This window comes from Oryctolagus cuniculus, chromosome X (assembly GCF_051225735.1).
Source record: "Oryctolagus cuniculus isolate XC-2025 breed Fujian yellow rabbit chromosome X, ASM5122573v1, whole genome shotgun sequence".
In the NCBI taxonomy this organism is placed as follows: domain Eukaryota; kingdom Metazoa; phylum Chordata; class Mammalia; order Lagomorpha; family Leporidae; genus Oryctolagus; species Oryctolagus cuniculus.
In genome coordinates, this window is record NC_142888.1 from 17,420,471 (window position 1) to 17,444,669 (window position 24,199).

Consider the following 24,199-nt stretch of genomic DNA (forward strand, 5'->3'; position numbering starts at 1 on the left):
CAGGGTCCCATCAACAGGACATTCGAGAGGACTACTGTAGCATCTTTAACAGATCTGCAGAAAAACGTGTGGCTGAGCTGATAAACCCGGCCAGACAGAAAAGCCACCATCTGGAAAGGACTTCAAATGGGAGGAACATGGAAAAGAATAAATTTGTATCAAATGCAACTCTAAAAGCAATGAGAAGCAGAAACGTGCATACAATTTACAGGAGAATCCCACATGGAGAGAGAAAATGCAAGCTTCGTGTAGTGCCCCACCTCCAAAAGGAAAAGAATTCTCACGACTGTTGGCATCAGTATATGTCTACCTTTTTTAAGGAATTTATTTTGGAGGTTAACATCATGAAAAGGGTTTAGAAATTATTTTGTAATTCACCAGTCCTTAGTGAAACTGAAATGTCCTTTAGTGGCAGACAGAAGAAATTCTATGGCCCCCAATTCTATTCCTCATTTGTCTGTTACTAGTTTTTGACAGGTACTAGTCTCCTGAGTCTGGGGGACATGAACAACAGATAAATGAACTCCTCAAATAATTCCCCAGCCCAACCTACTGTTACCTTCTTCCCCTCCAACACACAAGCCTTTTATTTGCAAGCAATGCAAAGTAACCAGAAAAACAGATTTAGATTTCACCTTGGCAGTCTTACTTTCACTTCAATTGCAAACCAGTATTAAGTGAAAGAAGTGAACGCAAGTGGAAAGAAGAAAAGAATGAAGAGTGTGACTAATCCGCGAAACTAGAAAAATCATCTTTTCATCACTGAATGCTAAAAACGCTTGGCAACATAGCTGAAAAGCACTGGGAATTTTTGGTAACTGTGTGATGAACCAATATTTCCTTCACGATACATGGGTATTTTCTACCTGTGCCGACTCCAGAAGCTGTGCCAGGATAGACTTGACCCCCAAAATAGATAGGAAAGATGAAAACGGAATGGATGAAATAGTAAGCACCAATTTGCATAACTCATATCTCTCGTCTCCTTTGCAGAACAAACCGATTTTTTTTTTTTTTGCCTGTGATCGAGCCCCATTTTACAGCTGCGTTTCTTACTTTGTGCCTGTCTTTGAGAACACTAGAGAATTCTCAGGAACTCCGAGAAGCAGCTCACACTTTACTGGGTATGCTGGGGAGGGGGGGAGGGGAGGGGGGTGGGTGGGACTGTTTTTGGTAATTGTCTCTTTTGTGCACCACACTTTCCACAAGGGAAACACACGCCCTAAGCACATATCCAACCAATACAGAGATTCTGAAACCTGTTCCCACATTAATGGGTCCATCTTCATTCAGCTTTCCTGAGAACAATGATGCCCAACAGAGAGATCGCAAGGCGGTACATACATTAATACAGACATGGGTTTCATGAACGATCTTTAAAAAAATGTCATTGATTCTGATGCTGCCTGTTCCAAAGTCTGGCATCAGATGTGCCTCTCTGAGCCATCTTCAAACTAAGAGTTTCCTTTTTTTATTTGTACAAATCACAGTAAACTCTCCTTTGCCTTTTTATTGGAGGCCCTGATAGGAACCTGATGCAAATTAAAACATAAAATCACTGGCTAGGACAAAAGACCCCAGCAACATCTACTTGTCAATAATAAGAAACTAAAACATTACTCCACTGAGCACAGGGCTGACCTAATTTCCTAACACACCATTTAAATTTTCTCTCACCTTCTTTAGTTTCAAGTAGTGTGCAAGGTTATTATAAGTGCCTCAGAGCTGTTCCTGCTGTCAGTGCTGGAAGAATCAGACTTATTGGAATTGCTGTTTTAGTTTCTTAAAAACAAACATTAAACACTTAGAAAAAGTAACAAATATCTACTGCTCTCGCTGGGGAAATGGCAGTTGCCTAATTAAAATAAGATTTCTTCTGCCACCACTGTTATTTGGTACTGAAAATATTACGAACAGTTGCCTTTAAAAAAAAATATATATATATATATTTCCACTACTTCCCAGGGAGGAAACTAATCGCTATGCGGCAATATAAAAAGGTAGCATTCTCTTGTGATTTGCAGAGGATTAGAGTTTGGCTTCATATATAATCTGGAGCCCATTGATCCACACACACAAATGATTTCCCTTTAATCTGCGGATCAGACTCTTTCTAGAGGAACCTAGTCATTTGCATGCTGAATTGTTGAACTTGGCTTGCATTGCTGGAATATTGGAGGGGTGGAGATGAGAAAAAGTGTCTGCTACTGTTGGGAGGCGGCTGGGGGGGGGGTGCATGTCAATCTAAGCATCAGAAATCCTAGACTAGCTCCCACTTCTTGTTCCGTGGATGTTCAACGTTTTATTCTGTGTGGCTCAAGCCAGGGCAAAGATGATTGCCTTGGTGGCTGTTGCAGCTGTTACTTGTCCTCTGTTCTATTTGCTTTTCAAGGTTTAACTCCCACCCACCCTCAACTTCGGCCAAAGCAATTTCACTTCAGGGTCGTGTCCAATCCAAGATCAAACAATGATGACTGAAACCAATTCCACGGTGATCAAGGGTCAGAGACCTTTCATATAGCCCTGTTGTTTCATGCGCTCCTCTGCTTCTCCAAGAGCAACTGTATCCTCCAAAGAGGGGCTTTGAAACAAGGAAATAAATATAGGTTAAAAACAAAAAAAGAAAGAAAGGGTGTTGGGGGTGATGAGGAGAGATGACTGGCAAACAGAAACCAAGGGGCCACGAAGAGCTTACTGGTCAAGGCAAAGAGTGCAGATTTCACTTAAAGACTGGCTCCCCACTTAAATCCGATGGACTGTTTCGGCTGTTATTGAAGCATTTTATAACACTCTGTCTCCCTCGGGCAACCAAACCGCAGGCTTCAAACTGAACTTCAAATTGAACTGAGATAAGCGCCTGCCCTTTCCACTGCCGTGGTCCTTGTGGGAATGACAAACTTTGCTCACACACAGCCACAGACACCTGGGGACAGGTGAGAAGGACACCCCACAAATGACTCCACGCCCGAGCCCAGAGGACAAAAAAAAAAAAAAAGCCTAAACAAACCAACAACCAGCCGTTCTCCCTCCTACCCCCCAAAAACCCTGGATCCTCTTGTGAAATCCTTGACTTGGGGCTCTGTTTTTCCTCTTTGCTGATTTCCGCAAGTCTTGGGGGCATGGAATGAACACAGTAGAAAATGCAGCGGGAGAAATGTCAGATGGAATCCTCGGAAGAAATCAGGCAGAAAGTTGACCTTTTGGCACTTGCAGTGCAACGGAAGGTAGAGCCGCGCGCGCCCCTGCCTTCTTCGAGGTCGAGAGACGATTTAGGGAAAAGCCTGGCTCGCTCACGTCCACACCGGCAGCCCGGAAAGGAGCTAAAAGCTCCCCGGTCCTAACCTCGGCGTGAGGAATGCGCTGTCCCCTCTGGGTAAGGCGAGAAATCAGCTTTTCTTTTTTTCTCCGAGCCCGTCCCAAAGGCAGGGGAAGAGCCTCCCCGAGAGCCTGGCGCTGGGGGAGAAGCCCCGGGGTCGCACCTGCAGCGGCGCCGCGGGCACTCGCGGAAGCGGTTCCCGGACGCCCGGCTGCCCCGGGTGCAGCCGCCGCGCCTGTCCAAGTTTTGGCCGGCTCGGCTTGCCCCTGCTCGTGCCACAAGTGCACGGATTGCGGCGGTCGGCGGGGCCCGGGGCCGAGAGCCACTTACCCTTTGAGCTGTTCCCTCATGGCTGCAAGGGCTCCGCGGGGCCGGGGCAGGCGTGAGCGGAGGAGTGAGCTTCCCAGAGCCGCCGGGCTTCCCCGAAAGTCGAGCGCCGCCGCCGCCCAGGCTCCCAGCCGAAAGCACTGCGGAGGAGCCGGCGCTGGCTGGCGGGCGAGCGGGCGGGCCGGCCGGCCGGGGAGGGGGCGCTGCGGGCAGACGGGGCGGGGCCGCCCCGGGCTCCGCCCCCACCTCGGGACCCGGGAACCCGGGCTCCCAGGGACTGGGCAGTTTGGGGCTTTCAAAACAGACAGGAAAAGGAATAAAGAGGAAGGGGGTTTAAGGTAGACCGAGGAACCTGAAAGCCACACACCACTCTGCTGGCACCCCCTTAAAACCTCCACCAAGACTACTTGTTGCCTAAATAAATGACCTAGGTGCAAATGACCTCACTGGCAGATAATTAGCGTGTGGGCTTGACGTTAGAAAATGAAAGAAAAAAAAATCACATGTGTTATCCCTCCCCCCAATTGAAGATTAAAGTAGTGGGGCAGTAAGGACGTGAAATTCAGGTTGGTCTCATCCTAAGCTAAGCGAGTCTCTTAAGAAACAGCCGCTGTTGCTAGTATTTGGTAGTGAACCAGCCCACAAAAGACCAATCTCTCTCAGTCTCTGTCTCTCTCCATCTCTCTCTTTCCCTCCCTCCCTCCCCCCTCCCTCCCTCTCCCTGTCTTTCCCCCTCCCTCCAGCACTGGAATGACCGGTCTACAACAGACACCACTAGCAATGGTGTTGCATGGTTTGGCCTTCTAGTATTCCTTCAGGAAAATCCGAAAGGAATTTGTTTCCAATAAAACATTTTACAGGATAAGTTACAGTGCCTGGACAGTTCAAATAGTTCTAATCTCAGAGTCTGCAGTATGATGATACAGGTTAACTACACACAATTATTTCAAGGTTGGAAATATTCCAAAAAGAAGAAAGCCTTCATTAGCACAAGAATTTTCCACAGCCTTCACATAATATCTTAGATTAACAGTGTAAAGAGTATTTTAGGATGAACGCCGTTAGCGTCTTCATCTCTCTTTATCCATTTATTTTGTTGGCCTGCTGTTCTTTTTATCTGCTTTCAACCGTTTGCTTTTTACTCTCTCTTCTGGTTGATTCATTCCACTTCAGTCTACAGTTGAAACTTGTTCCCCTTTTTCTTTTTAAATATCCCCCCCTTTTTTTTTGTTCAGTAGATTTTCCCCTAGAACGTTGGAGCTGAGAGGACTAGAGACATCAATCTATCTTTGTCCTACGACACAGCATGGCAAAGAGGCAAAAAGTATGCGAACAAAAGCCAAAGGGGATGCAGGTTGCTTCCTCACCTCTAACAGACCAAATAAACATGTTCAACATTATCACTAAAGATGTGTGCTGTAGGGATGCTTGGTGTTGCTATTTTAAATCAAACAGGCACTACTTCGGGCATTTTGCCTATAAATTGAAACTTGTATTGCTGTCCTATTTCAATTTTGACCTACCGGTGCTGCTATTATATGGGGGGGGGCACTAGAATTTCCTTGTGTGAGGTTGTCTTTGAGTAGCTTTTAGGTCTGTCCCTCTTCTTGACAGAGGGAGAGGGATTGGCATCCTCGGATGAGGATTTAATGGCCTTTGAGTTATTCAGAGAGTTATTCTCTATGTCAATGTGGCAAACTGCTTAAATACTGTTTATATGTATTTCAAGGAAAAGACAAAAACCTCACGGTATGAACATTTGCAAATATTAGCAATCAGTGTTAGGATTTATAAGAGGGTGTGGCAAGACAGATTTGTTTGTTTTACACATTTAAACTACCTGCTCAAGGTGCAGTACTTCTGATATACTTCCCTAAACTATAAACACTCAAGTCTAGAAAGCTACTGAGAACAATTTATCAAGAAAAAATGAAAAATAAGAAATCACTATTCAGATTTTTTTAAAAAATTGACAGATGGCAATTCTCAAAAATACATCTTAAAGTTTTTTTTTAGGCTGGAGTTATAGACACTTGAAGACTTGTTCCCAAATCTTGATGGCATTTTAGAAAATACGGAGAGTGTTATTAACAAATGACATGGCATCATATCAACTGTTTTGCTGTCAATTTCAATGAGATTATGAATTATGCTTTTTGGGAAGGGCATTTAGAGAAGACCATAACAGATATATATTTATTTCACATGTAAATTATGTAGGGATGCCACATACACATTCATAATACATTAATCACTTACTGATAATAGGTGTCTCTTCTATTTACTACTGTTACTATTTTGATACAAACCACAGATATGAAATGAGAAGTTCTGCCACCAGAACAAACTTAATTTGAAATCCTGACTCTAGAAGCTACCATGAGTTTCTTGTCCCCAGTACCACAGATAGAATGGGGCAGTGCAAGGAAGGGCAGTAAGGGATCAGCTCCATGGCTTTTACTCTTGGCTACCCTGCTCTGCGGCCACAGAGAGACATGGCTTCTTCTATTGTGGAAAAACTATGTTTTCTCTAGTGTGCTCATAAGCAGTCCCACTGATGGCTGACAGCAGAGGAGAGTAACTGGGCTAGAAATAGGGGAAAAGAAGAGAGGAGATGGCATGAGGCCAAAGAAAGTGACCCTATCCTGCCCTGATCTTTGCAAAGGACGATTTCATGATACTCTCCTTAAGTGTCCCTTTTGAATGTACCACCCGCTTCTCCCAGGACTCTACCTGAACAGGGACACATCCAACCCAAGCTATCCTCTGAAACAAGAGCCTGGATGTTGGATGGGGACTACTGACAGAAGAGAAATTGAGCTCCACCCATTGGAGCTTTCAGGAAAGCAGACGACTCATTCATTGGACAAATATTGATAGCAGCATCCTCTGTAGGCCCACAAGGAGCTTCTGGCCCTTTGGGAGTAAACACAAAGGCAAACCAATAATTATGAATGGTGATACAAGTAGATGTGAAGGTGAAGAGACTGTAAACAACTTATTCATTGGAAGCCTTCAATGGTCTGCTTGACTGTCATGAAAGAATGTCAAGACAGGGGTCAGAGAGCTAGGCAAACTGACAAGGGCCTCAGGTGCCAATTGACAGTATGACTTGAATCCTGAAAAGTATGGGAGAGTTTTATAAAGAGGATATAATTTAATCACAAGTGTGGCTATATCAGATTGGTCCTTTAGAAAAATCACCTGGATAATGGTGTGTGGGCTTGATCAGAGGAAAGCTTCTAGCATTAGGAGTCCAGGTCCAAGGTGACTGCATTATAACAAGGATTTGAACTACTACAGCAGTAGTACAGGGGTGGAGAAATGATCAAATAGAATAAAAATCAGTCAGGAATCCGTGCCATAAACAGGAGTGTCAATTTGTAAAGTCAACAACAGGAGTCACTGTGCACTTACTCCTCATGTAGGATCTCTGTCCTTAATGTGCTGTACATTGAGATTTAATGCTATAACGAGTACTCAAACAGTATTTTTCATTTTGTGTGTCTATGTGGGTGCAAACTGTTGAAATCTACTTAATGTATACTAAACTGATCTTCTGTATATATAGAAAATTGAAAATGAATCTTGATATGAATGGAAGGGGAGAGAGAGCAGGTAAGGGGAGGGTTGCGGGTGGGAGGGAAGTCATTGTGGGGGGAAGCCAATGTAACCCATAAGCTGTACTTTGGAAATCTATATTCATTAAATAAAAGTTAAAAAAAATCAGTCAGGAATCTTGACTGATTGGATGTTATGTATGGATGAGAAAGATCTAGGGCAATGGTCCTCCAACTTGGCCATCCCCTGGAATCTCCTGGGGAATATTTTAAAAATTCTGATGCCTGGGTCCAACCACTCTGAGACTAAGTCAATCTGGCCTTGACAATGAGATTTTTAAGACTCTACAGGGTGGCTCCCAAGATTGGAAGAGTAGCGTTCACCAAGCTAAGTCAGTCAAGAAAAGGGAGCAGAAGAAAGGGAGGGGAAAGGTGACAAATTCAGTCCTGAATGAGGCAGATGGTGTACAAGTGACGTACAAGTGATGTATAAGTGAAGGTTTCCTGGACTCAGTTGGACATCTGAACCTGGAGCTTAGCGGGAAGATGTTTGGACTGAAGCTATGGATTTGAAATATCAGTGTTGTGGGGGTCTTGGGTTTGGATGCACTCATACAGAAGAGGATGTGAAAGGCCAACAGCAGAGGTCAGGCTGCTCCTACCACATGCTGACACTTCATTTGACTTTCTAGGCTGCTTGTGGTTTCAATGGTAGCCTGATGTTACCAGTGTAAAAACGAGGAGCAAAATGGACAAGAGAAAAGACAAGGGATGGGTTGCACTGGGCACTTGCCTGGGGATGGCCCTGAGGTTTTTCTCTACCCACTAGGGTCCAGCTTCCCTCTAGCCCCCAGAGTGTCTATTTCGATTGCTTTTTGCTCCCTAGCCAATCAAAAGTATAACATGCACTGCTTTGTGAAAATCCACTTGGAGTATAGGAATTGTGTCAATTAACCATATTACATATTTTGTAGTAAAATATCAACACTTTGGTATTTAGTAAACACAGGAATTTCATGTTTCTGTTTGCATGGTACAAGTATTAGACAGGAACAGTCAATCAGACATTGCTTACAATGCTGGTGAACCATTACTAGTTAGGGCAAATATCATGGCATATCAATTAAAATATGTCTAACAATCCTTCTAGATCAATCTGAAAGATCTTCTGAATGTAAGAATCTCCAGCCAGTTCACATTAACCAGCAAATGAAGAGGCCTCTACATTCAGACACAGAGCACTTCACACCCACACAAAAGCCTATTTTTCCAGGCCCTTCCTCTGCAGGGAGGCAGGGTGAGCCAGGCTGAGGAAAGTTCTCTGAGCCAGCTGCCATCTAAACCAGAGATTTCACCAGACAGGTTCCAGATAAAGTCAAACTCCGCTTCACTCTCCCGCAGTTTGCTTTCAGCCCGATTTCCGAGAGCCTCACAAAGTCACCTATATCAAGTCAAACATCTAAAAAGATGTGAAGTTTAGCATCTTCTCTCAAATAAAGGCACACTTCATTAACCTCACAGGCCGGTAGCTGCTGCATGGGAGAGAATTCAGCGTGCCTTATTAGCCTGCCAGCTCTAGCGCTACCCTATGCATTGGAACCAAGGCCACATCTTGCCAAAAATGGATAACTGGTTAAGGTGGTTCAAGTATGTCTGACTACCACATTGCTGATCCACCTTAACAGCAGCTGTAACTGTTCCACTGGCTTTCCCAAATCATTGTGCCAAATAACAGGAATTTCAAAACTAGGCAGAAATTCTGACACTCCGCATAATCTCCCTTCCTCTTCAGCTACAAATAAGGCTTTGTATTCGATTAGACTCACAGCAGGTGAAAACCCCAATTAGTGAATTCATTCTGGGACCTCTTTCTACCTTCCTCCCACACACCACACTTTAAAAAAAAATTAGGGGAAGTCCCAGTCTTTTCTCAAATCACAAGTAAATTAACCCTTTGAGGCCTACCCAATCTGACCAGTGGCAGCTTGAAGACTTTCCACTGGAAAATGAGAGTGTAGTGAAAAATTCCTCCTTCTTGCCCTCACAATGAGGGTTACAGGAGATTATACTTTACCAGAGTTCACCATTTTCTTCCAATCCATAAATGCTCTCAGATTTTCTGCTCAATCTAGAAATTACAGCATTTCTTTCTGTCTCAAAACTCGCAATGCCAATATTTTCTAACGAATGATTAATGGACGGTCTGCTACATGAGAGAATTACTTTTAAGTTATGTTCTTATTTTGGTGTATTTGAGGTGAGAAAAATATTCAGTTTTAGTTTAAGCAGTATGCTTTGGCCTCAGGAAGTGTACAAAGTCTATATTTCATACTTTGTAAATATTTATTTGTCAAAGGAAATTCATCATTGGACAAGGATAGAGGTTTGGTTTGAACATTCAAGAAAAAAACTGAGACAGGTTTAGTTCTTGGAGTGATTTACTTATACTTTGTCAACTGCTTCTCTGGAAATAATTCACAACTCAGTTTTATTTATGGGCATATGATTAAAAAAGAGCAGCTTTGTCTTTTTTAATTGTTTTAGTCCTGTCACTTTTCTTGAAACAAGTCGTAGGACTTATTATCCAGACGAAAATACTGAACATATATCAAATAGTAATGCAGCTTTTAGAAGTAGTCATCTGTTACTGTCAGAGGTTCATTTCATTCTGAGTCTTTTTAATTAAAATGCAAAGTTCGACATACATGCCTGCTTAAATTACCCCTTCCCGAAATACTAGAATTTCATAAAAATATTAAATGCTAATGTAACTATTATTAATACTTATGACTTGGTTCTTGAGATGTGGAAGAAAGTAAACAAAAGAATTACCAGTCAATTAGGGGAACAAGGAAGTCATCCTAAGTTGAAACTGATAAGGAAAATGTAATATTCAAATGCTACCCATGAAGACACGCGTTTTCTTTTTCCCTTTGAGATGGCTATCTGTAAGAATTACACTCTATCAAAAGCAGTTCTCTTAATCGTCAGCAAGCAGAGCTGTACATTAGAGAGCAGCAGTAGGGTGGAAGGGCAGAGCTTCCAGACCAGTTCTGCCCCTTAGAGGCCAGTCGCTTAACCCTTTCCAGATGAGTCACTTAACCCCTTGGGAGCTTTTGCTGACTCATCTGGAAAACATGGATACTACTGCACAGGGTCACAATGTGAGCCAAAATGACATAATGACTTTGAATGGGATTTGAAGGCTGGGGGAGGCTGTGTTAATGCAAAGTAGCCTGTCAAGCAAGTACAATTCCTTAAGAGCAAACCCAGTATGTTCAGGAATACTGTGAAGAAGATAGCACAAAATAAATTCAGCACAATCACTTTAGCTTTTCATCTTTAACTTGTATGAGGGGAAATAAGAGGTTTAAGAGTTTCAGTCCTTCCTCCTTAGCAATTTGCAAAAGGGACCTGTCCACCTTTTTTTTTTTAACATTCAAAAAGGAAGCATGTAGTAGGAAATTCTACACACAGACAGGAACCCATACAAGGGAAAATGGAGGGGGGAAAAATGAAACACTTAGTGATCTGCCAGGGGCTGAATCTTATTCTCTAGTTCTGGCTGAGTTTTGTCAAGGCATCTGTAGAAGATGAAAGACAAATATGGATGCAAGGAATTTGGATTTATTTACAAATTTCCAAGAAATATTTCTCATATGCTACCTAGTCCAAGTTTCTCTAGTAAATATTCCCCTATGGTAATGTCTTTAAATGGATGCAACCATGGTATATTTCTGGAACCCTCCCGTACATCTTTGCTCATCTTGCAAGCACTACTCATTTTTCTTTACAGTTAGTATAAATGGGAAATTGTTTTGAAATTGACATGGAAATACATAAACATTTCAACATTGTAATCAGGTTCTTCTACTAGGGGGATCCAAAGGAAATATAGCCTTATCCTTAAGAAGCTTATAATCTAATAGGGGAGATAGACTCATACATGACTATGACATCAGACAGATTAAAATAAGTAAAAGCAAAGAGAAATTAAAAAAAGAAGCAAAAAGGTAAAAGTGATTAGTTTGACCTCTCGGGACTAGGGCACATGCATTTCAGTTAAGAACCAAGTAGCCTTGAACCAGCAGGCTTCGTGTGTCCTGCTAGTTTACGAACAGCTGAAGCAAGTTTCTTAAAGCGCTTCTGTGAGCTAATCTCGCATGTCAATAATTTACTAAGGCATGGCTCTTTAACTGTTAACATGCTGCTGTCTTATGACATTAATTTATGCTGTTGAGGAACTCAAAAATGTGTTAGACCAATACTGGATTTTATATTTGGCAAGGCTAATTAGCAGGAAATACTACTGTCCTCACTAGGATATCAAATCACATTCTCGAGTAATATAAAAAAATACCTTCCTGTGTGCATATAGGTCCTCAGGGCTGGAGCTACTCTCATCCTTTAAAAGCTGGCTAACAAAGAACTGGAAGCCTCTTTTCATATGATGGCAAAAGGACAAGCACTTGGCTACTGAATACTTTTTTTTAAAATAATTCATTTATTTTCATTTTACTTGAAAGAAAAGATCACCCATCACCTATATGGGAACATATGCCAAGGAGACTATTATAATAGTTCAGTTAAGAGAGGACAAAGGTCTGAAACAGAAGTGTTGAAATTATTGGAAAGATTAAATTCAGGACAGGTTATTGGACCAAATCAATTCAATTTCAACCAATTGGATCTGAGGGCAGAGTCTAGAGGTTTCAATTATGGCTCAATTAGCTGTGGGGTCTTATTTATGTCTATATTGTGTATGTATTTATACCCCTCACATTGTTCCATAAAGTCTTAATGGAAACTTATAACAATGCCTGACTTTTAAAAACTGATAGCCAACAGATACATGAAAAAAGGCTCAATACCACCAATCTTCAAGGAAATGCAAATCAAAACCACAAAGAGATATCACTTTGCTCCAGTTAGATTGGCTTTTATCAAAAAGACAAAAGATAATAAATGCTGGTAAGGATGTTTGCAAAAAGGGAGCCCTTATACACTGTCAGCGGAAGTGTAAATTTGCATAGCCATTGTGGAAAGCAGTATGGAGGTTCCTTCAAAACACCAAAAACCAAAACTACCAGTATGATCCAGCAATCCCACTACTGTGTACACATCCAAGAGAAATGAAACCAGCCTGTTGGAGAGACACCTGTACTCCCATATAATTACTGCAGCACTATTCATAATGGCCAAGAAATGGTAGCAACTTAGGTGTCCATGCACTGATAAATGATTAAAGAAAATGTGGTATGTATATACAATGGAATACTACTTGGCCATAAAAAAGATGAAATCCTGTCATTTGCAATAACATGGTAAGTGAAATAAACCAAGCACAGAAAGACAAGTATCACATGATCTCACTCATGTGGAGCCCTAGAAAGGTGATCTCGTAGAAACTAATAGTATAGTGGTGGTTAGCAGGAGCTGGGGAGGGAGAAGTTGATTGATGGGTATTAAGTTATAGCTAGATAGGAGTAAGAAGTTCTGGTGTTCTACTGTACAGTGGAGTGACTACAGATGTTAATGTGCTGCATTATTTTTCTATTAAAAACAATTAGAATATAGAATTTTGAATGTTTTCACCATAAAAGAATGTTAAATGTTGAGGAGATGGATTATATTTACCATAATAGACATTACACAATGTATACATGGTACCCGATAAAAATGTACAAATTTTATGCTTGTTAAAATTTTTTAAATTAGTAGATAAAATCCAGAATTAAGTACATATATATAGAAGAAAACATTAGGGAGGAAGGAAAAGTTAGGATGCAGATTTGAAGATCATAGGGCTCGATGTAGTTATCAGAATCAGAAAGACAAACAATGCCGAACAACTGCAACACTAATGCTCTGTGGATGGGAGTATGGGAGTACACATTGGTACCATCACACTGGAAACCTGGCAGAACGGACAAAACTCGGCACTCGCATATCCTATTGACCCAGAAATTCCACTCCTAGGAGGAGTTATTAACTGTGGTGGAGCAGGTTACGCTGATGCTTAAGAAGCCCACATCACAGAGCCAGGATTCCCCCCTTCCTATCCGGCTTTCTGCTCATGTATACTAACAGTCATCAGATGATGACTCAAGGGTTTGGGCCCCTGCCACCCGTGTGGGAGACCCAGAGAAAATCTGGAGATCCTGGCTTCATCCTCGCCCAGCATTGGCTGTTGCAGGCATTTCGGGAGTGAACCAGTGGATGGAAAATCTCCATCTCCCTCTCCCTCTCCCTCGCCCCCTGCCCCTCCCCTCCTCCTCCCCTTCTACCAACCTTTCAAGAAGATTAACAGAAACATTAACAAACAAGAAAAGTCCATTCCTTCAGCTATGAATAGTCCCCAAAAGAATGCATACTGAACAATGTGCATCACAAAGTTTGTAAGACATTGTACCAAATACTCATTGCCAGTAGAACATAATGAATTTTAGCATATTCACACAACGGGATACTCACAGCACAGCAATGAGAATGAACAACCTGCAACTTTGTATCACAGCATGAATGAATCTATGTTTCAGGAAGCCAGTCACAACAAAATACATACTGTGATTTCATTTATATAAAGGACAAACACAGCGAATAATAATTCCTGGTGTTCAATGTCAAGATAATGATTACTGGACCCAGCCCTGTTGTGTAGCGGGTAAAGCCGCTGCCTGCAGTGCTGGCATCTCATATAGCGCCAGTTCGAGTCCCAGCTGCTCCACTTCTGGTCCAGCTCTCTGCTGTGGCCTGGGAAAGCAGTGGAAGATGGCCCAAGTCCTTGGACACCTTTACCCACGTGGGAGACCCGGAGGAAGCTCCTGGCTTCGGATAGACACAGCTCCAGCCATTGTGGCCATTTGGAGAGTGAACCAGCAGATGGAAGACCTCTCTCTCTCTCTCTTTCTCTGCTTCTGCCTCTCTGTAACTCTGCCTTTCAAATAAATAAATCTATTTTTTTTAAAAAATGATCACCTTGGAGGTGGGTAACAATTGGAAGGGGGCACAAGGGGACTTCTGGGGGCTCATAATGCTCCTGTTTTTTGCTCTCAATGTTAGTCACATGATGTTAGTGTATTCAGATTGTGAAAATTCACTGAACTATACACGTCAATGTAAGCCTTTTTCTTTTCTGAATTTATTAATGTTTTAAATTGACAAATAAAAATTGTATATTTTATCATTTATAATATGTTTTGAAATATGTATCCATTGTGGAAATGACTAAAGCTAAGTAACATATGCTTTACTTCACATATTTGTCTTTTTGGGGGTGAGAACATTAAACATCTTTCTATCCTTAGCAATTTTCCATAGTCCAATACATTGTATTATCAAACCACCTTGTACAACAGATCTATTGAAATTATTTTTAGTATCAAAATGAAATTTTGTATGTTTTGATGAATACCCCCATAATCCTCCCCAATGTCTATGTATCTAATTTATTTTAATAAAAGTAAGTTTTAAGAAACAGGTTATAATTTGCCCATGGGCTTTCTGGATGTCAAAGGAAAAGAAAAACTATAAAAGGAAATGAGATTTGTTTTATTATTTGGATTATTCATAAAGGAAAAAGCATAGCTCTTTTTTGAACAGCAAGTTTTTAAAACATTTATTTATTTGAATGGCAGAGTGGCAGAGAGAGAAGGAGAGATGAAGAGTGAGAGCGAGTGAATGAGAGCGAGCGAGCAAGAGTCACTCCACAAATGGCCACATTTAGGTGTGAATCAGGCTGAATCCAGGATCCCGGAACTCCATCTGGGTCTCCTACATGGGTGGCAGGGGCCCAGCTACTTAGATCATGGCCCCCTGCCTTCCTGGGGGAATTAGGTGGGAACTAGCTCAGCAATAAAGCAGCCTGATTGTGTTCCTGACTCCAACTTTGGCCTCTACCTGCCCCTGGCTATTGTGAGTATTTGGGCAGTGAACCAGCAGATGGGAGTGTTCTCTCTCTCTCTCTCTCTCTCTCTCTCTCTCAAATAAATAAGTAAATAAATAATTTTAAAAGAAAACATTCAGCACTGTATTCCAATAAAATCTGTATGCATCTAAGACTGTAATGTGCATTCATATTAGTGCATAGTAATGGAAATTTTAACAAGTGGTCAGGTGGTAACTAATACCATTTGGGTTAGCCATAGGGTCAATAACAACAGTAACAATGATAACTACTATTTATTGAGCACATATTATGCCTAACTTTACGAGAATACCAAGGCACCAAGAGATAAAGAAACGTGCTCAAAGTCCCAGGACTGGCAACTGGCGGAGTCTTCCTCTGAGACGGAAGCAATGCGGCTCCTATGTCCTCACCGCTGTTACCCTGCTACAGCAGTTTTCAATCTGCAATTCATGAACCATTAGTAGGCTATGAAATCTATGTAGCTTTTTTTGTTTTTAATGGAGTAGAATATAATAGAAAATATGAAAAAAGAATAGAAAAAAGGTAAGATTTTATGAAACTATTCTTTCACTCATACAAGCATAAATAAATATTTATACATATGTATGTGGATGTGTACTGGGATGATATACAAAATGTAATATTTACAGTGGATTGCTCAAAAGACTTCAAAGCAACAGAATCTACTGGGTAGCCAAATCAATGAACTATATGTCTATTCAACAATTACCCATAACATCATTTCCCTAGACTAGGATTTGGAAGTAAATTGAGGGCAGACAGTTTGCAGCCCCGTTCCCTGCGAAGAGTTGGAGCATTATGAAAAGACTGCAGGAGGGGGAGCGAGCTGGGGAGGTGCTCATCAAGTCTGAAGTTCAAGCCACAAGAAGGACTACAGGGGTGAGAATATGCGCAAGGTTTAGGGGTGCCTTCCCTGCCAGCTGTTTGGGAATAAACTAGGAATCAATCGCTCTACCTTCTCTTTTCCCTCCAAATGACACAGTAATGTTGTCACACTGCAGAAGGAAAAACATTGCTGCTAAAAGTATTGTCAAGGGGAGTAACAAGTAGCTCACACTACTATTCACAACTGCATGTTGTCTGTCTGAGCGATACACTGCAAAACACAAACTGAGAAATAACCCCTCTGCTCTCACCCTGCAGTGGGACCCAGTTTCTAGCCCTTGGTGACGTGCCCAGGTCTAGGCCAACAAATTGGCAAGTGCGTACCTGACAGAATGGTGACATTTTAGGGCTGGATGGTTGCCACTATGTTTAATACCTACAAATTTATCTGATTAAATGCTTGGGAAATTCATCTGAATAAATGTTCATGAGGACTCATAGTGATTTTGCTTTTTTAAAACAAGAAAAAATGTATTCTCATATAATTGTAGGAACATTTTAGATGGTCTATGGCCATGAAGATATTAAGGATATTAAGACTAAATATAACAGCTTTAAGAATAAAATTATTTTCAAAAGAGTGTCCAGCTAAGAGAGTAAGTAGAAAGGAAGTCCCAATCTTTCTTCTTCAGTTTTTAATCACAGCAGCATTCATTAAATTCCCAGTGGCAATAAGTGGTTAATTAACTACATTTCTAATCAGTATTTCTTACATTTTAAAATCACCAGACTATGGGTACTGAATTTCTACCACTGACTGTGAAGCTACACAAACCAACTGTTTTGCCTAGCAATGAATACTCACAAAGTCAGAATTTTAACAGCACATTCAGTTTTATCTGTACCCAAATTCTGAATTCTCTCAGTCTATAGAAGAAGATGCCTATAACTTTCATCCAAAAAGTGGTCACAAATTTTGATCCCCCTCTCTGGTATCAAGCTATTTCTTTTTATAAGAAAAAAGTTTAAAAAAATTTATTTGACAGAGATACCAAGAGACAGAGTGAGAGAGAGACAGACAGAGACAGACGAAGCTTCCTTCCATTGGTTCATTCCCCAAATACCTACAATAGACAGAGCTGGGTCAGCCCAAAGCCAGGAACTGGGAACTGGGAACTGGGAACTGGGAACTGAATCCAGGTCTCACACATGGGTGGCAGGAACCCAGCTATTTGACCGATTACTGCTGCCTCCCAGGGTGTGCACCGTCAGGAAGCTGGAACTGGAAGTGGAGCCAGGTATTGGATCCAGGTCCTCTAATGTAGGACATGGGCATCCCAACCCTAGGTTAAATGCCTACCTTCAGTTCTTTTTTTTCTTTTGAAGATTTATTTGAAAGGCAGAGTTCCAGAGGCAGAGAGAGAGAGATAGAGAGTGGGAGAGTGAGAGAGAGAGAGAGAGAGAGAGAGTGAGAGAGAGAGGAAAGGTCTTCCATCAGCTGGTTCACTCCCCAAAATGGCTGCAATGGCCAGAGCTGGGCCAATCCAAAGCCAGGAGCCAGGAGCTTCTTCCTGGTCTCCCACACAGGTGCAGGAGCCCAAGGACTTGGGCCATCCCCTCTTGCTTTCCCAGGCCATACCAGAGAACTGGATCAGAAGTGGAACAGCCAGACTTGAACTGGCGCCCATAAGCAGGTGGAGGCTTAGCAGACTATGCCATAGCACCAGCCCTATCTTCAGCTCTTTCAATGTAACACTGTTATGTTCTCCCATTGAGACAGAATGTTTCCCTACTCCCTGTATCTGGAATAGTCCTGTGATATGACTTGTTTTGGCCAAAGATAATACAAAGCATCGATACAAGTAGAAACTTGTCAAGTCTCCATATGAAGAAGCCTGGACTAGCATGTTGGATAACAAAACACAATCATACTTGCATCGGTTCCTAGATGAAACCCTGCCAACCATCACACATATGAGCCAGACCACACTAGCTCATCCAGTTGCTGGCTGACCACAGATGCATAAGCAAGCCCATCAGAGAGAAGTACAACTGGTCCAAACCACAAAAGCAACCCAATTCACCCATCAGATAATGAATGAGCTAAATAAGTGGCTGTTATACTGTGGGGTGTGCAAACTATGAATCATGGCCCAAAGTCTGGTCAATGGGATGTTTCTACACAGCTTCCCTGCTAAATATGACTTTTACAATTTTAAAGAGTTGTTATAAAAACATAGACTATGCCACAGAGATCATATGCAACTCCCAAATCCTAAAATACTTATAATTTGCTCCTCTATACAAAATGGTGACTCTTGTGTTAGGCCAGTAAGTTTTGTGGTGAGTTGTTATTGCAGCAAAAAGTAGCTGATATACATCTGCTCCTTAGAAACTAGGAGGTTCACAGAAGCCAGTTGACACCTGGTAAGTCTGTCCTTGGTACTTGTCCTCTAGTTGTTTGTTAACTAAGATAGCACTTGAAGTGAAAAGAATGAAAAAATTCGCACAACACCAGGGAAGGTATTTTTGTACCTTGCTTCTCAGAGGTAAAACGTTGAAAACAAGTATATAATGTTTAGTAGCTTTATCCACAATATCTCCAAACTGGAAACAAACCAAATATCTACCAAAAGGTGAATGGAGAAACGAAATGTAGTACTCTGCAATTAATAAACTACAGTCTCAGACTACAGCTGTTTAAAACCATTATTCTGAGTAGAAGAATCCAGACACACAAAAATACAGTATGATTCCATTTATAGAAAATTCTAGAAAGTGCAAACTAATATACAGTGACAGAAAGCAGATCAGTGGTTGCCTGGGGAAGAACGGCCTGCAAAGGGGCACCAAGAAGTTTTTGGGGGTGGGGGCTGGGGATAAAAATCTTCTGTACTTTGTAGCAGGGGTTTCACATCTGTCAAAAATAAGTGAATGTTACACTTTAAATGAATGCAGTATATTGTGTGCAAATTGTCCCTTAATAAAGTTGATTTTTAAAGTTTTTTTTAAAAAAGCATCTGTCCTAAAATTGAATTTAACATTCAAAAATGTATACAATTGGACAGAAAATGATGTGCATTACACAGGATGTTTATATAAATATAGGACAGATCCAGGTCATGCTGTCAGTTCCCTTCTGATTAATTCTGAAAATATCAAAACATTAGATTCAGAAGTGACCTTAAAGGTTAATGAATTACATCCTCCCATCTAACACAGAAATTGCCTTTAGGGGTGAGACAGTCATATCAGCCTTGAATGTTTACCGTACAGGAGAAGCTAACTGCTTTTCAAAAAAAAAATTTTCTTGAGCATTTAGTTCAAATTTGTTTTCCTATAGCTTCCATGTATCTAGCTGAACCTGTTCTCATAGTAAAACAGGAAAAATAAAAAGAAAGTGACAAACAATGCCAGATCCCCAACCGTAACAAATAAAGTAAGTCTATTCTTATTCTAGCCTCATACTTATTTGAGGCCCTCCATTACATGTTTCATAATTCCAATTCTCTCTAAGCTAAATATAAATACTTACATTACCTTCTAGTTTTTTTCCCTTTCATATAATAAGGCTTACAGACCTTTAGCTCTTCTGGTGATAAGATCCACTGAGAAACAAGATCCATTTAAAATGTGATATTCAAAACTGAGCAAATAGGACACTTACATCCCTTACATTTTAGTTTTGTAAATGTCACTTCATACTTTTTGTTCATACTGTACTTGTGGATCACTAAAAATGCTAGGGTTTAAAAATATAATCTGATATTAATAAAGGTCTTTTCCCTCTCATGTTTTTACGATTGATTACTTGAGGTTAAATGTGGGATTTATGTCTTATTTAATATGATTTCAAATTATATCTTATAATAATCACTCAACTTATAACTGACTTAAATTTATTAGAATTTCTATACCTTTGTCATTTGAAGCATTAACAACTTTTAACAATTTCAAATGGATTAATAAGTTTAGCTAATATCTAAACTCTACCAAGTTATATATCTGTATTAGCTATGTTAAATAGAAAAGAGACCAAAATAGATACTAAACTGTCTTATCTCCTCAGCACTCAAAGACTACAGAGGGAGATATAAACAAATAATTGTAATTCGATTACATAAGTGCTAGTGGAAAGCTGTGCTCACTGAATACAGCTAAACATGGTTTACAAAACTAGTGATGCACAGGCAACTCTGGTCAATAGGGTTGTTCAGGCAGAGGGCTGAGGTAAGCTTAAGAATTGACTGAAGGAAAAACAGCCATATACAAAGGCATAGAGACCTTAACCACAGGGCCAAGGATGGAGACTGTGCTGCATATAAGCCAGATGTATCCATTGACATTCTTTAGATGTCTTTGTTCAATCAGCTGCAGATTCACTCTATTGCCTAGCCCACTGTTCTTCATCTTGTATCCAAGACTGTCAAGACAACTTGGAAAGAAGACTGTAAAACCCTAAGGTATGCTGTCTGTTGGAGACTTCTCGCCTAACCATCAAGTAGCCATAATATAAGCAGAAGTGAGGTGAATGTCGCACAGCAAACTTTGTGAGTACCATGCCGATTCCCAGGAGCATGTTATTCTAGGTACTCATTAATAATCAGTTCAACATCATTTTGTAGGATTCTTTTGCTTGTCAACACCAAGCTTATGGGTTTGTAATTTTATTTTTTTTTACTTTTATTTAATGAATATAAATTTCCAAAGTACAGCTTATGGATTACAATGTCTCCCCCCCCATAAGGGTTTGTAATTTTAAAAATTCATCTCATTTTTATAAAAAGATCTTATGTATTTATTTGAGAGTAGAGTTACAGACAGTGAGAGCTTGAGACAGAGAGAGAGGTCTTCTGTCTGTTGGTTCACTCCCCAATTGGCCAGAATGGCTGGAGCTGTGCCAATCCAAACCCAGGAGCCAGGAGCTTCTTCCGGGTCTCCCGTGTGGGCGCAGGGGCCCAAGGACTTGGGCCATCTTCTCTTGCTTTCCCAGGCCATAGCAGAGAGCTGGGTCAGAAGAGGAGCAGCTGGGACTCGAACCGGTGCCCATATGGGATACCGGTGCTGCAGATGGAAGCTTAGCCTACTATGCCACAGCACTGGCCCCTCATCTCCTTATTTTTAAAATCACCATTATTTTTTAAATCACCCACCCCCTTCCCATTTTCCTTCAAGCCTATCACTAGTGGTTCTTTTCGTGGGAGGAACAGATTTGAATTGCTATTAGATAAGAAGAATACACTCCTGTTGGGTAGAATGCAGGACTATGCACCCAAATAGAGGTTGGATATTAGAATCACATGGCAGCACTTCTAACAAATTGGTTCAGGCCTCTGAATTAATTTTATTTATTTTACAGCAAAAACATTATGAGTTGAAATTGCCCTGTTCCCATTAAACTTGAGTAATACTTGGGTTGCATTTATGTCATTTAAAAATCCAGCATATTTTTCTAAAGTGCAAGTGATTTGAATGTTTCAGCCTGTATTAAGTTATCCTTTAGTTATCTGTAGCCCTCAAATGAATTTATGACCTTCATTAGAGAAGGGATTCTCTATTTCTCATTTGTAAAAGTCATGATGATGGCAGCATGTGGGGTTAGGAAGACTGGAGGAAATTTTTTTCAAGGCTTGTTGATTGCTGTTTTTTTTTGTTTGATGAGCAAACAACACAACATACCTAGCGCCTTTTAGTGAAACAGCAACAATAAAAAAAAGTGCACCCTAAACCTATGTAAATTTCAATTTGCATCACTCACAAGCCTCCTATATTTTAGCAGATTTTAATGAGAGCTAAATAACTGGTATATGTTTAAACTTAATTGTAATCAAATGTAATGGCATGTATGCAAAGCATTTGCTTTACTTAAAGCACTCTTTATAGATGAAATGTGATTATTAAACTCCATAGTAGATCATTCACGGGGGGGGGGGGGGGAGTGGTTCATCATCTCCATGCCTCTACTTTTCCACCTTTTGATGACACTAGCTATAGTTTAAGATTATGAATGTTATAAACGAATAGTTAACTGAAGAAGCATCTTTATCAATAGCAAAATGAAATGTGTAACATGATACTAATAAAGTCATTTATGACTTTCAATGGAGAGCAACGGTAAATGGAAAAAAAATCCATTATTTATCAGCAGTAAATCCAATGTTTTTGGTAAACCAGTTTTCACGGAAACCCTGTATGTGTTAGCTTTTCCTGAACCTTGCTACAACTGTCAATTTTTTCTAATATGTAATCAAGGGAATTTTGTGTTGGGAAAAAACTTTTCATCTTCATAAAGGACACTTAGAGGAGAAGTAGGGAAAAACAAGAAAGATCATGCATAAGGATTAACTGTGAAGGTACGGAATGAATGGATTTCAACTATTTTTTTTTAAAGTGTTAAAAGGTTTATCTGAAAAGAGATGTTCTTTGAATCATGTGGAGTCTGATTTCCAATTTCAGAGTATTTCTAAATTTAATTGAAAATGAAGGCAGATACAAATAGCTACGTTTTCTGAATTAAATTGGTTTGCTAGTTCTCTTTGCAAATTTCACATTAATCAGTCTATCAACTCATGCTTCTTAAAACTGTCCTAACTAAATTTCCAATAATCTTTAACAGTAATGAGTTTAGGGGCCGGTGCCATGGCTCACTTGGTTAATCCTCCGCTTGCGGCACCGGCATCCCATATGAGCACTGGGTTCTAGTCCCGGCTGCTCCTCTTCCAGTCCAGCTCTCTGCTGTGGCCTGGGAGGGCAGTGGAGGATGGCCCAAGTGCTTGGGCCCTGCACCTGCATGGGAGACCAGGAGGAAACACCTGGCTCCTGGCTTCGGATCAGCACAGCGCTGGCCGTGGTGGCCATTTGGGGGGTGAACCAATGGAAGGAAGACCTTTCTCTCTGTCCCTCTCTCTTATTGTCTATAACTCTACCTGTCAAATAAAAAAATAGTAATGAGTTTAAAATCATATTGTAGGCAAAATTCCTTGGTGAAAGAGCCACTGGTGTTTCATTACATTATGCCTAAAATTTCTTTGCTTTACATAAAATTTAAGAAAAGCATAAAAATGGAAATACAGAACAAAAAAAAAAAACCCAGGGAAGCCCTTCACAGGATTAGAATGGCTATATTTTCACAGTTGGGGGATTCACATTTGTGTGTAAATCTATGATACAAATTCAGACATTATAGTGTCTGAATGTGAAGAAAGCCCAAACACAGCCAACCCTGCTTACCCCACTGAACTAAATTGTGTATAATTAAGTTTTCTATGCTAAGATTTATTTGACAGAGAAAGAGAAAAAAGAGGGAGAAGAGAGAGGGGGGAGAGAGAGAGAGAGAGAGATTGATTGATTGATTGCTTTTGTCTCTCCTGGCTGTTTCCCAAATGGCTCCAATAGCCTGCACTGGGCCTGGCTGAAGACAAGAACTTCACCAGGTCTCCCATGCGGGTGGCAGGGGCCCAAGTGCTTGAGCCATCATCAGCTGCTTTCCAGGTGCATTAGCAGGGCGCTAGACTGGAAGGAGAGTAGCTGGGACTCAAACCAGCACCCCAATATGGGATGCAGGCATCTTAAGCACCATAATGCCTGCCTGAAATTATGTGTGCTTATATTTTTAAGCAAGGGCACTTTTCTCTTTTCTGAAGGTAGCTCTCTGAAGCAAACATTACCAACTTGCCAAAAATAATAATTGTAACAGTTTTGTATTATCACAAATATAGATACTTAATCTGGTCATCACAAATGTCCTGGTGTGTTCCATATTTCACCCTAGCCGTGATTTACTCTCTGAGATGAGAGTAATGTTAAAAACCAGGAGCATTATGTTGAGAATCATGAAACACATAGGCAAAATTTTGTGAAGGACTCACATACACAGAGAAAAGGGAAAATAGATCCATCAGACAAAGACTATAACACTTCTGGCCTCATCTAGAAATAGTGGTGCTGTCAGCAGCAGTGTTGTAACACCTTCCTCCTCAACACAGTATCTAGCCATGAAATGGACATGCTCAAGACATGCATGGTTGCATTCCAGTTGGGGAACGAGTTGACAGATGAAAGTATTGCTAGCGATACTTCCACTCCAACCCAAATATTTCATTGACAGTTTGCAGCAAGGGTCTACAAATGAGGAAAGGATAATGAGGAGAAAGAAAGTATATGAAGACAAGCAGATTTGAGTGACAGAATCTTCCAAAAGGAGAAAAAAATCAAATAGAGAGGCTCAGTGGACTAAGCAGC

At 40.8% G+C, this 24,199-nt stretch overlaps 1 protein-coding gene across 16 annotated transcripts in view; it reads right to left on the bottom strand.

The window, feature by feature from the left end:
- Positions 1 to 24,199, bottom strand: part of DMD (dystrophin) — a 2,249,390-nt gene that overhangs the window by 146,682 nt on the left and 2,078,509 nt on the right. The window contains exon 1 of one of the 16 annotated variants that reach the window (XM_051827683.3): positions 3,647 to 3,834. The exons of 14 other annotated variants lie outside the window; for them this stretch is intronic. In XM_051827683.3, coding sequence (XP_051683643.1) covers positions 3,647 to 3,666 — 20 coding nt within the window. In that variant the 5' untranslated portion in view covers positions 3,667 to 3,834. Of the gene's footprint in view, positions 1 to 3,646; positions 3,835 to 24,199 lie in introns of those variants that run through there. One more of the 16 variants, XM_051827682.3, reaches the window with a different exon arrangement.